Here is a 14,702-nt window from a genome sequence, read left to right as displayed (position 1 = left end):
TTGAGAGCTCCTTTGACCTCATGTTGTGGGTTCACAGCAACAGCTTCCAAATGCACATGCTACACCTGGAATCCACTCTAGACCTTTTACCTGCTTAATTGATGATGGATTAACGAGGGAATAGCCCATGCAGCCCATTAAATAGCTTTTGAGATAATTGTCCAATTACCTTTGGTCCCTTGAAAAAGAGACAGCTACATATTAAAGAGCTGCAATTCCTAAACCCTTCCTCAAATTACGATGTGAATACCCTCAAATTAAAGCTGAGAGACTGCACTTTGAGCCCATATTGATTATATAACTGTATATTCAATATGTTTTGGTAAACAGCTAAAATGCCAAAACTTGTGTCACTGTCCAAATAATTCTGAATCTAACTGCATCTCTAGAACGGGGCCCCCTGTACCCCGTTCTTCTGCTCTGTGTGGTGGCTGAAGCATGTGATTTCCGACCATGAATTACGGAAACAGCATAGTTTGCTAAGCTACGCTGTTTCCGTAACTCCCATAGTAGTGAATGACAGTTACGGAAGCAGCATAGAATGTGAGCCACGCTGTTTCTGTAACTACCATTCAGTTCTATGGGCCTTACGGAAACAGCCTAGCTCAGCTCATAAATGTCTCTGATGGGAAAACCCCTTTGAGCTTTATTTTTGCCAGCATTACTGTGGTGCCACTTGTTTTACATTTATTTGTGGTGGTTTGAATAATGTTCAATTGTTACCCTCTCCTGATACTTTTCAACAAAAAGATTTCTATAAACATTTTATTAGACCACAGCTTTCCAAGAAAGTGCAATAAAAAAAAAAAAAACATGAACAATATTACAGTCCCCGTTATAAAGGGTTGTATAAAACAATGCACATTCTGTATTGTAGGTTATCTCAAATGAAATATTCCACAAAATTAAGTCTTCAGTTATCTGTTATTTTCAGAAAACGTTGAGATTATCAATGCTAGAGAGACTGTTCCCAGAGAGTTTCCTCCAAATTTATTGGAAGAGTGTACAGATAAAACATTTTTTAAAACAGGTAGGTTCTAAAATTACTTTCAATATTATATACATATTTTATATTTATAACATGTTTTTAATGTGTGGGTTTTATATATTGGCATGTAGTAAAAAAGATAATTTTTACCATTTTTGTATTCGCTGTTTCATTATCTTCAAAGTCTGAATACAGTCCTTCACATAGACAAGAGATCAAAAGTGATCAGAATAACTGAAAGGTTGTATAGTAATAGATAGATAATATTAAGGCCTCATTCAAATTAAAATACGGAAGTGAAACAGAGCCCTATACGGACAACAAATACGTCACATTGTCCGTATGTGAATGTTTATTAATGTCAGCATTTGTTCAGTGTTTAACTTTTCATCCGTATTTGGTTCCATATTTAGATCTGTATTTATTTAATATTTTCATCCATTTAATTTTTCCTGGTTTCTAAAATTCGGCGCTTACAAAGAAATAAGGAGAAAAAAACACCACCAAGAATGCACACGTATTTTACATTCTATTAACTTCATAGGGCTGTAAAGTTCCGTAATGTGCCATGCAATAGGGAATGTTGAGTTTTTGAAAAAGCGGTTCCATATGAAAAAATTGAGCGTATGTAAAAACACTAATGGCGTTTGTTTGTCGCTTTTACACTACGTATTACGGATCCTGATAAATATTGTCAATCTACAAGTGTTAAATACGGTAGTCTGAATAAGGCCCTAGGCTGTAATCAAACATACAGATTTTAGTGCAGTTTTTGGAATCAAAGTCAGGAGTGGATCCAAAAGGAAGGGGAAATATAAAAGTAAAGTATATATGTTTCTTTCCTGTTGGATCCAATTCTATGTTTGGCAAAAGAAAAACTGCATCAAAACTGCATATGCGATTCCAACCTTAAAGGGAATGTGTTGCCAGCAAAACATGTTTTTTTTTTTTTTAGTTAAACAATTAGTGTGTGGGTGATTAAACATTGTTCTAATTTTTTTTATTTTTTTCACTTGTCAGGAAATATGATAAATTGGATTCAATTTATAATATTTCCCAGCACTGGTCACTAGATGGAGCAATTCCCAAAATTGCAGCATTGCATGTGGTAAAGCAACCACATTGCTTTATGCTGCAAAATTGGGAAAAAATCCCTCGCTCTAGTGAGCTCTCAGAATCCCCCCCTCCTTTATCCTGGCTAGTGCCGGGAGAAACGAGGGGTTTGAACGGTCTAACCTCCTACACTGTGTGTCGCCATTTTTTGAGCTAACACACAGTGTAGAAGGTTTACATACACTAGTAAACACACAGTATAACACTTACATACACAGAAATCACTTACCTGCTCCAGTCGCCGCCGCTCCCTCCGGTCCACAGGAAAATGGCGCCGGACGGCGTGCATTTCAAATTGGACTGTGTGGGAGCGGCGCACCCATAGTGGATGGAACGGGCCCCGTTTGCATTCCCTATGGGACTGGAGCTGCCGTATTCCATGTCTGTATGTGTCGTTAATCAACACACACAGAAATGGAAAAAAAAATGTCAGCCCCCATAGGGAAGAAAAAGTGTAATTATAGAAAAAAGTAACACACAAACACACAAATAAATATAAACGTTTTGAATAAAACCCTAACATAAAACTGATATAAAAAAAAATATTTTGGTGACACTGTTTCTTTAAGCCTCATTCACATATTGTATTTTGAACCCAAAATCCGTAGTGGATGCAAAGTAGAGAAGTATAAATCTTTCTATTATATTTCCCCTGTGTTTAGGATCCAGTTCTGTTTTTGGCTTCAAAATACTGATGCAAATATTGACCAAATCTGCAATGTGTGAATGAAGCATTATGCCTATTTCTTGCTATTTGTGTAGAATTCCCCCACATTGTTCACTGGTCACAAGGGGTTTACAATCTCAATTGCTATCTCAATCATGTACACAATCTAGAGGCAATTTTCATATGAAACCAATTAAACTAATATATACATATACATACAAATACAAATACAGGGAAACATGCAAACCCCATGCCAGTTTTGAATTGATCGCATATGAACTAAATATCCCATTTGTAGGACAGCAGAGCTAACAGCTAATACACATAATATCAGGAAGTTTACAAAATAATTTCCATAAAGCATTGTAAGACAAGGAGTGGCAAGAAGTGACAGCTGCAATCCACGAGATTGCCTGCAACTCAATGAGGGCAATTTATTAAGACTGGCGATTCATACGCCAGTCCCAATAATAAGGAAAATTAGAGTCAAAGTTAGAGTAAAAGTAAAAGTAAAGTAAACTGCGACACAATCACCACAATTGTTGCGCAACGGCCTCGGCCATGCGCCATCCATTCCCCGCACCGGTCATAAAATAAAAAGCCCACATACTCACCTAACTGCTCTTCTACTTCGCTCACTCATCACTCCAGCGTCGCTCGTACAAGGTCCTGATGCCGAGCAGTGTCAGGGATTTATATGTGATGCAGGACTTCAACGTACTTAGTGCTGCCCGGCAACAGTATATTGTATGAATCGTGCTGGAGTGATGAGGGGACACAGGGGAAGGAAGAGGAGCAGTGAGGTAAGTATAATTTTTTTTAATCAATTAAATAATTTTTTTAAAAATCCAATGGGGCGGGGGGCAGGGGAGTAGTCTAATCAGGAAAGGGGCAAGGTGAAGGGGCATTGGCCACTACCTTGCTACGCTCCATACAGTGAAATCTATAAAGTGAATTCAGTTTTCTGGCATAACTTATAATACATTTATCGTGCCTTGGTGGCCACGCCCCTTTACAAGAGGCCACGTCCCAAACAAAAGTGGCAATGGTGGTGGGAAAAGACCCTTTTGCAACTTTTCGATGTAGAAATGTTGATATATTACCCCCAATGTGTTTAATTGGACTTCAAATCTAGTGCATGAATTAAAATCAATCAGTAGCACTACAAAAATTCTACGTGAAGTCCATTCACAGGTTGCGGTTGAAGTGCGGTTCAGAACTGCATCAAAAAAGCATCTGAAAACTGCATGTGATTTTACCACGACTTGGTGCTTTTTTCTAAGCGGTTGCGTTTTTACTGCATTCATATTGAAGACGCCTTAAACCGCGGAATAAACACATGTGGTTTTCGGATGCAGTTTTTCTATGTGGTTCTAGCCGCACCTCAACCGCAACGTGTGAGACCCTAAGGCTGGGTTCCCACGTAACGTAAATGCTGCGGAATTTTCACAACCGAATTCTGTGCGGAACATCTGCAGCATAAAACAGTAGCAGCAAAGTAGATGAGATATGAACAAATTTCATTCACACACTGTGGAAAAATATCTGCTGAGAAATCATTCATAAATTGACCTGCGGTGCGTTTTCTAAGGGTATGTGCACACACACTAATCACACTAGGAACTCCTAGCATCGTACATAACTATGATGCTAGGAGCCCGGCTCCCTGCACTGTGTTCGGTCCGGTACTTGCGGCCGAAATACGTCCGTCAATTACGGACGTAATTAGTGTGTGTGCACATACCCTTAATCTGCAGCATGTCAATTCATGTTGCAAAATCATTGCACTTTTGTTGCAAGTTTTCCCCATTTAATCCAATGGGGAGGTAAAACCTGCAACAAATAGCATATGTTGCGATTTTTGCGGTGGAAACGTTGCGAAAGTCTGAAAAAAAAAGATTTGTTTTTTTTCTACTGAGATTAAAACAAAATGTAATTATAGGTACACTTTTCTGTCCTAAAACATCCCCATTAAGGCCCCATGTACATGACCATGTCAGTAATCACGGTCCGTGATTACGGGCACGGCCAGCAGCGGACAGTCACCCGCATCTGTGTTCTCATTATAAAGTATGGGAGCACGGTCCATAAAATAGGGGAACATCACAATTCAGAATTCTAAGAACAACTGCAGTATTGTTATTTTATTGGAAATGTTAGTATTTACTAAAACAGAAGAGCTGATAGGTCAGACTCAAACTAGTATCCTTTAAAAATGGTTTTCCTTTACAGGAGTGCAATGGATCGGAGTGCCTGGAGAGCTGAGGGGATATGAGGTCGCTCACAAGAGGTATGGACGGTTGCCTTGGAAAGCTCTCTTTGAGCCTACAATTAAATTGTTGACAAATGGAGTCTACGTCTCGAATGTTCTGCACAGATTTATCGATGCAACAGCAAAGCAAATAAATACTAGTTCATTGTGGTAAGTGCCAGACCTGTGGAAAACATTGTAGGTTGAAGTTGGGACAGGAAAGATATAAAATATTATCTATTTGATTTTTAAAAATAGTTCACTATAGTTTCTGATGAAATGTTACGTTCAATGGTATCAAGAGTACAGCCTAAAAGAACATTTTAAAAAAATAGATCTTTATTGATTTATTAATATAAAACTGGCTAATAAGCCCATTAATGTCTAGGTATAGGCAAAAGCAAGCGGTCAGAGAATGAGAAGAGCCAGCAGGTGATAGATATGCATCCACCCACAGATCACTGGCTCTACCTTATGGTATACGGTTACTTAGACTCTTGCCACTAGTCGATTACTGCACTAGTGGCAAGGGTCTAAGGGTATGTTTACACAGCCTATTTTCGGCCGTTTTGTAGGCCGTAAACGCCCGAAAAATCGGAAGCAGAACGCCTCCAAACATCTGCCCATTGATTTGAATGGGAAAACGGCGTTCTGATCCGACGGAGCGTTTTTCGCGGCGTTTTTTTACGCGTAAAAAAACGGCCGCAAAAAAGAAGTGCAGGACACTTCTTGGGCCGTTTTTCGAGCCGTTTTCCATAGACTATTGAAAAAAGCTAAAAAAACGCAGCGAAAAACGCAGCGAAAATCGCGAGTGGCACAAAAAACATCTGAAAATTAGGAGCTGTTTTCTCTTGAAAACAGCTCCGTATTTTGAGACGTTTTTGACTCTGTGTGTGAACATACCCTTAGGGCAAAGCCACACGTGGCGGAATTGCCCCTTGAATTCCGCTGCGGACACTCCGCAGCGTTAATCCGCAGCCGAGCCGTTTCTCCATTGACTTCCACTTCTATTTAGTAGGGTTCGTTTAGACGAAGCGGAAAATTCCGCTGCGGAGCATAGGCTGCGGTGCGGAATTTGGTGTCCGCAGCATGCAATGGATGTTGCGGAGTTGTGGCGGACTGGTTGCGGACTCATGGCGGAATTTCTCCATTGACTTTAATGGAGATTCTAATTTCCGCAATGAAGTCCGCAGCTGTCATGCACATGTTATGTGTGCTGCGGATGCGTCTTGCTTTTTTGACATGACATTTCTTCATTCTGGCTGGACCTATGTATTTCTAGGTCTACAGCCAGACTGAGGAAGTCAATGGGGCTCCCGTAATTACGGGAGCGTTGCTAGGCGATGTCAGTAAATAGTCACTGTCCAGGGTGCTGAAAGAGTTAAGCGATCGGCAGTAACTGTTTCTGCACCCTGGACAGTGACTACCGATCCCAATATACAGCAACCTGTAAAAAAAATAGAAGTTCATACTTACCGAGAACTCCCTGCTTCTGTCTCCAGTCCGGCTTCCCAGGATGACGTTTCAGTCTAAATGACGGCTGCAGCCAATCACAGGCTGCAGCAGTCACATGGACTGCCGCGTCATCCAGGGAGGTCGGGCTGGATGCCGAAAGAGGGACGCGTCACCAAGACAACGGCCGGTAAGTATGAAATTCGTTTACTTTCACTAGGGAAAGTGCTGTCCCTTCTCTCTATCCTGCACTGATAGAGAGAAGGGAAGCACTTTTACCGCAGTCCGCAGCAGCTAGTCCGCATCAATTTACTGCACATTTTGGGCAGATCCGCCGCAGAATCTGCAACGCAGATTCTGTGCTGCATTGATGCGGACAGTTGCGGAGGAAATCCGCCACGTGTGGGCATGCCCTTAGAGTAACCGTATACCATAAGGTACAGCCAGTGATCTGTGGGTGGATGCATATCTATCACCTGCTGGCTCTTCTCATTCTCTGACCGCCTGCTTTTGCCTATACCTAGACATTTGGGCAATGCAATGCACATTGTCTATTGGTCATAGCTAGAAAATATATATATATATATATATATATAATGAGAAATAGAGTAAAAGAGTAAAGCAGCACAGCAACAGCAGTGGGTGCAGGCCTCCTAGGTTGAGGCTAGGAACCCTTGTTAATGAAATCCCAAAAAAATGAAGAGGCAGCACTCCAAGGAAATTGGTGAAAAAAAAGTGGTGTGTTTATTCACCCCAGGTGAATAAACACACCACTTTTTTTCACCAATTTCCTTGGAGTGCTGCCTCTTCATTTTCATTTTTTGGGATTTTTTATATATATATATATATATATATATATATATATATATATATATATATATATATATATATATATATATATATATGATATAATACTGAGTTATTTTTCATGTTTTTTCAAGTAGTTTGCTTCAAATGGCCATCCATGAAACTTTTAAGGAAATGCGATGAACCATTGGCCAACATGTTACAATGTTATCAGTACACGATTGCTTCTCCATTGGGGCAGTGGACTTTACACAAATAACTCGACTCGGGCATGTTAGATTTCAGTATGCCGGATCCTTTTCTTCTGCTGGGAGATAAACCACTGTAAAGCCTCAGGCACACGACAATAGTGTTTTTTCCAACCGCAAAGCCACAGATCTGTTGCGGTCCATTGGACCACAAAAACCCTTTGTAATGCATCCATGTGTCATCAGCATTCACGGATCCACCCAAAAAAATATTTCACCAGTAGTGTGAACCCGCAAATCTGAATTGTAAAATGACTTATCCTGAGTATTTGTGATCTGGATTCGTGCCCCAAACATGGATCCGTCAAAACAAAGGTTGTGTTCAAGTGTCCATAGAAATTAATGGGTCTGCAATTTATCTGCAAAAATGCAGACACAAATGCAAAGTCATGTGCGTGAGGCTTTAGGGTGCACTAACATGTGGCGTACTAGCATTGTATTTCTGCAGCGTATTTTTACAATGTACAGATGTAGCTAAGTTTAACTTGACTCTGTTAACTTGCTGCAGTGTGATATCACACAACAAATGCCATTGAAAAATCCAGAAAAAGTTTCTTGTCACAATGTATTTAAAGCGTTGAAAGTCAAGATAAAGATGGCTACATCTGTATACCTATGGGAAAAAGAGTCTGCAATACAAAAACCAGAGAAAGCTGTCTGCATTGCAGAATATTTTTGCCATAAGCATACATTGTAGTCTTCCGCAGCATATTTTTGTACTGCGGAAATACAATGCAAGTATGCCATGTGTGAGCGCACCCTTAGGGTATGTTCACACGGCCAAATTTCAGACGTATTCGAGGCGTATTTTGCCTCGTTTTACGTCTGGAAATACGTCTCAAATACTTCGTCAAACATCTGCCCATTACTTTCTATGGGTAGAACGCTGTATTGTCCACACGACGCGTAATTTTACGCGTCGTACGGCAATTACGACGCGTAAAATTACGCCTCGTAAAAAGAAGTGCAGGACACTTCTTTGGACGTTTTTGGAGCTGTTTTCTCATAGACTCCAATGAAAACAGCTCCAAAAACGGACGTAAAAAACGCCGCGAAAACGGCGTGAAAACGCCGCGAAAAATGCGAGTTGGTAAAAAAACGTCTGAAAAGCAGGGTCTGTTTTCCCTTGAAAACAGCTCTGGATTTTCAGACGTTTTTGTTGACTACGTGTGAACATACCCTTAGGGTATGTGCACACGTAGTGACCAAAAACGTCTGAAAATCCAGAGCTGTTTTCAAGGGAAAACAGACCCTGCTTTTCAGACGTTTTTTGACCAACTCACATTTTTCGCGGCGTTTTTCGCGGCGTTTTTTACGTCCGTTTTTGGAGCTGTTTTCATTGGAGTCTATGAGAAAACAGCTCCAAAAACGTCCAAAGAAGTGTCCTGCACTTCTTTTGACGAGGCTGTATTTTTACGCGTCGTCGTTTGACAGCTGTCAAACGACGACGCGTAAATAACAGGTCGTCTGCACAGTACGTCGGCAAACCCATTCAAATGAATGGGCAGATGTTTGCCGACGTATTGTAGCCCTATTTTCAGACGTAAAACGAGGCATAATACGCCTCGTTTACGTCTGAAAATAGGTCGTGTGAACCCAGCCTTAGGGTATGTGCACACGGTAGCAGGCTTTTAAGTCTGAAAAGACAGACTGTTTTCAGGAGAAAACAGCTGCCTCGTTTCAGACGTAAATGCTCCTCCTCGCATTTTGCGAGGCTTCTCTGACAGCCGTAAATTTTGAGCTGTGCTTCATTGAGTTCAATGAAGAACGGCTCAAATTACGTCTGAAAGAAGTGCCCTGCACTTCTTTTGACGAGGCTGTGTTTTTATGCGTCGTCGTTTGACAGCTGTCAAACGACGACGCGTAAATGACAGGCTGTCTGCACAGTACGTCGGCAAACCCATTCAAATAAATGGGCAGATGTTTGCCGACGTATTGTAGCCCTATTTTCAGGCGTAAAACGAAGCATAATACGCCTCGTTTATGCCTGAAAATAGGTCATGTGAACCCAGCCTTACAAGTGTCTGACAGCGGCCTGTCTTCCTGTTCCCTACTGAATAAACATAGACATGCATAAATTTAATGAGAGGTTTAGGAATATAGCCCTTGGACGAACAAGCATTGGGCCGAAATCTGTCTAATGTGGATGTCCAGCTTTACATGCACTCTGATAAACAGTAAGGGTACATTCACACACAGCAGATTTTGTTGCAGAAATTTCTGTGACTGAAAATTTGTTCCATAGATGTGAATGGGGTTGTAGTTGAAGCATGCACATGGATTTCTGCAAGTTCCAATGAGGTAAATAGGACAATCACAGAAATTTCTGCAATAAATCTCCTCTATGTGAATATACCCTAAAAATAATGTTATTTAAGGAGGCTCTTTCACCAGTTTATAAGTGCCCTATCTCCTCCCTAATCTGATAGGCGCTGTAATGTACGTAACAACGTTTTTTTGTTTATTTTTAAAAACGTTTCTTTTTGACCGATTTATGACGATTTTTTGTTTTATGCTAATTTGTTCTAAATGCCCAACTGGGCGTTTTTTTACTTTTGACCAAGTGGGCGTTGTAAAGAGAAGTGTATGACGCTGACAAATCAGTGTCATACACTTCTCTCCATTCATGTCCAGCTGTACTCACAGCATAGCGTGATCTCGTGAGATCACACTGTGCTTTCACTTACTCCCACAGTAACTTTACCGGAGTGTCGGGAGAATGAAAAGACATCGTCTCCAGCCAGGGAGTGACAGCACAGCGTGATCTCGCTGTATCTCGTGAGCACAGCTGGACATGAATGAAGATAAGTGTATGACGCTGATTGGTCACTGATTGGTCAGCGTCATACACTTCTCTTTACAACGCCCACTTGGTTAAAAGTAAAAAAATGCCCAGTTGGGCATTTAGAACAAGTTAGCATAAAACGAAAAATCGTCATAACTCGGTCGTTTTTAAAAAATAAAAAATAACTGCTGTTATCTACATTACAGCGCCTATCAGATTAGGGAGGAGATAGGGCACTTATAAACTGGTGACACAGCCTCTTTAGCTCTTAAAATGAATTTCCACCCATTTTTATCCAATTTATTATTTAAGTTGCATACATTTTTAATCGACATAGGTGTATAAGGGTTTGGTTTTTGCGGGAGGAGTTGTAATTTTTAATAAAACAATTTAATGTACTGATGTAGCCATCCTTATCTTAACTTTTAACACAATAAATACTCAGTGTCAAGGAACTTTAACTTGACTTTTTCAATGGCTTTTTAATGGCTTTTGTTGTGTGATATCACGCTGCAACAAGTTATCAGAGTCAAGATAAACTTGGCTACATCTGACTATATAATGTACTGGAAAACTGCTAAAAACAAATCTTTGTGGTGTGAAATGGGAAAAAAAACAATGATTCCTTCATTGTTTTTTGAGTTTTGTCTTTACGGCGTTCACAGTGCAGTAAAAAATACACGTTAACGTTATTCTGCGGGTCAATACGATTACGGTGATACTAAATTGATATTGTTTTTTTGTAATGTACTACATTTACCCAAAAAAAACAGAGCAATTTGTTAAAAAAGAAAATTTATTTTGTGTCAACAATATTCTGAGAGCCATAACTTTTTTTTTCTTCCGTCGATGAATTAGTGTGAATGCTTATTTTACGTGGGGCGAGCTGTAGTACTGTTTTTATTTGTACCATTTGGGTGCATATGAGTCTTTGATCACTTTTTATTCTATATTTTGTGGAGCTAAGGTGACTAAACAAATTGCAAATACGCCGTTTCTTATAGGTTAAATAATGTTTTTGGGGGTTTTTATTTACTTGACTTAGGAGAAAATGTGAAAAAACTTTAAGAGTATGTTCACAAAGGGCGGATACGCTGCGTAAAAGCACACGGTATATCTGCCCTGTTCGCTGCAGGGAATTACAGCCGAAAATCCGGCCAAATTGTGTCCACTGCGGAAAACCTGAAAAAAAAAAAAGGCTATACTACAGCCAGGCCTCACATGGGATGAAACATCATCCCAAGAGGCCAGCCTGAACGAAGAAACACAGACTTCTGGTTAAGTTTAAGGCTGGGTTCACACGACCTCTTTTCAGACGTAATGGAGGAGTTTAACGCCTCGAATTACGCCTGAAAAGACGGCTCCAATACATCGGCAAACATCTGGCCATTGCTTGCAATGGGTCTTACGATGTTCTGTGGAGACGAGCTGTCATTTTACGCGTCACTGTCAAAATACGGCGCGTAAAATGACGGCTCGTCAAAGGAAGTGCAGGACACTTCTTGGGACGTTTTTGGAGTGTTTTTGTCATAGACTCTTTTGAAAACAGCACCAAAAACGGACGCGAAAACGCCGAAAAAAACTTCTGAAAATCAGGTGCTGTTTTCCCTTGAAAACAGCTCTGTATTTTCAGACGTATTTTGTTAATCGTGTGAACATACCCTAAGTTGTTTTTTTGTGGTGCAATCGCTAAGACTGCATTGACATACTGCAGATTAAAAATATGCACCGCAGGTTAATTTCTGAGCGTTTTTTCCATTCAGCATTTACGCAGTGTGTGGATGAGATGTGTTCAAATCTCATCCACTTTTCTGCTACTGTGTTAGGGCTTATTCAGACGAATGGGATATACGTCCGTGCAACGCGCGTGATTTTCACGCGCGTCGCACAGACCTATATTAGTCTATGGGGCTGTGCAGACAGTTGCGTGATTTTTATGCAGCGTTAGTCCGCTGTGTAAAAGTCACGACATGTCCGTTCTTTGAGCGTTTTTCGCGCATCACGCACCCATTGAAGTCAATGGGTGCGTGAAAACCACGCATGTCACATGGAAGCACCTCCGTGGGACAAGCGTGATTCGCGCAACAGCAGTGAAAAGGATGAATGAAAACAGAAAAGCACCACGTGCTTTTCTGTTTAGAAACATCCAAACGGAGTGTCATAATGATGGCGGCTGAGCGAAAAGCACGCAACCACGCATCATACAGGGCTGAAACACGGAGCTGTTAAGTGCCTTTTGCGCAGGCAAAATGCTGCATTTTTTGCGTGCGCAAAAAGTACACGCTCGTGTGAATCCAGCCTTATGCTGCGGATTTTACGCAACAAATTCATTTGCGGAAAATCCGCAGTATTTACTTACCCTTGAAATGTTTTAATTTTTTGAGTATTACAAAAACTCTATTTAACAATTTGTAAAAATTTTTAGTCCCTCAAGGGGACTTGAAAATGTGATCGTTTGATCGCTGGTACAATACACTGCAATACTTGTGAACTTCAGTGTATTGTCATTTTTACCGGCCTCTTATAAGCCCTGCCTCTGGCAGAGCTAATAGGAAGCAGAAAGATGGCAGTCCGGTGGGGCTTCATTAGGCCCCCAGACTGCAATAGGAACCATTGGCACCCCACGGCAGATATCGGTGGAGAGAAAATTGGTTGTGAATTACATGCATTGATTTTAATGCAGCCGTGTGACGGCCATTAAAAAAAAGTCAGTCACACGACTGATAATCCCTGTCATCTGAATAGGGCCTTAGGAGCTAACTGCATACTGTTATACTGCACAATGAGCTCAAAGATAACACAGTGGAACAGATTTACAATTCAAAATGTGCCGGATTTGACTCCAATTGCTGTGCGCCACATTTATTAACTGTTTTAGACATTTTTTTCAACACAGTCAACAAGGGGGCACGACAGCGGGAAACAGGCATGGTATAGTAATAAGAGGGTGTGGCTTAAAATGTGTCACCGTGCTCCAGAAAGTTACCAAAATTTTGTCTGAAAAAACTGGCGTAAACTAAGTAGGTGGTGTCACGGTGGGTACGTGGACCCACTGGGCCGTACTGCCATAGCGGGATAGCAGCTGGCCAATAGGATACCAAGTCAATGTCTATAGTTCGAATAAGGGTACCTTGGCAGCAGGCAGACACCAGGTGCGGTGTAACACAGAAGGCATAGTATACGGTACCACATGACTCCAAATCTCAATGGCACAGGACCAAGGTGGCATGGGATACAGGTAGCATGTATGGGAACACTGGAAACTGGAAAACACTAAGGGACCATTTGCAAAGACTAACATGGGTAAACACAACAACGCTCAGGCAATGCAGGAAGGGGCAGGGCCCTTCTTATAGTCCGGGGTGATCATGGGCTAATTTAACATACTTTTCAGGTGCGCACGCTGGCCCTTTAAGGCTGGGCACGAGCGTGTGCGCACACCCTACGGAACACAGCAGAGTGAAGCGGAAGTGATCGCTGGCATCTCCTGAGGGGGAGATGCGGCCCAGAGCTCACGGATCCATGGCTGCGGACGTCAGGGGGGTGAGTAATCCCGATGGTCCGCGGCCATGGGTGACACAGATGGTATAGGAGAAAAGATAAACGTGTCTAGTGTCTAGCTAGATGCACTAAATTTATCATACATGCACTACTTTGATTAATTTTGCGCATTTTCTTGTTGCCTTGTCGACGTGTATGCTGTTTTAAACTTTAGACTCTATTAGTAAATCTGCCCCAGTATGCTGTCAGAGGCACGTAGGAACTGCCAACACTGAACCCATCAGGTCCGCAGAGGACTGACCCAGTGAATAGCGCTAGATAAAGCTGCTCTGTGTAGAGAACACAGAGCAGCTGTATCTAAAAAATAAAAATAATTTTGTATCTAAAAAAGTAAAAATTTTTAATAAAGAAAACAATTTCAAAGTTACTCAAAACACACTGATACACCATATATATATATATATATATATATATATATATATATATATATATATATATATATATATAAAAGGATTGATATGTATACATGTACAGTATGACTATAATACACACAGTGGCCTATTGAATTAGACACACACATACTGTAGGTAGTAAAAGCAAATATTGCCACTATAAGTAAATATAATATATTGCCAGGATCCTGCTATTATGGTAGAAAGGAAGCCAGAAAGAGAGCACGCCTGAAATAGACAGGCTTATCATTAGGGACATGAGGATAGCCAGGCTGGAAGAGACATACCCGCTGGAATAGAGGTGTGTCTGTATACCGTGGTTGAATACAGAGCTTAGCTATTGCCCGGGGCGTAATAACATCACTTACGTAGCCATGCTATGACTAGGGTGGGCAATGTACATTACCTGACTGTAGTGTGTTCACATGGAAATTTTGT

At 41.0% G+C, this 14,702-nt stretch overlaps 1 protein-coding gene across 1 annotated transcript in view; it reads left to right on the top strand.

The window, feature by feature from the left end:
• GGT5 (gamma-glutamyltransferase 5) overlaps nucleotides 1-14,702 on the top strand; it is a 104,773-nt gene that overhangs the window by 49,806 nt on the left and 40,265 nt on the right. The window contains exons 3-4 of the mRNA XM_075831915.1: nucleotides 935-1,030; nucleotides 5,001-5,190. Of these exons, the coding sequence (XP_075688030.1) occupies nucleotides 935-1,030; nucleotides 5,001-5,190 (286 nt within the window). The remainder of the gene's footprint in view (nucleotides 1-934; nucleotides 1,031-5,000; nucleotides 5,191-14,702) is intronic.

The sequence above is a fragment of the Rhinoderma darwinii genome, chromosome 1 (assembly GCF_050947455.1).
Source record: "Rhinoderma darwinii isolate aRhiDar2 chromosome 1, aRhiDar2.hap1, whole genome shotgun sequence".
Classification (NCBI taxonomy): Eukaryota; Metazoa; Chordata; class Amphibia; order Anura; family Rhinodermatidae; genus Rhinoderma; species Rhinoderma darwinii.
The sequence above is the reverse complement of the archived record's forward strand: the minus strand, read 5'-3'. Positions and strand labels throughout refer to the sequence as shown.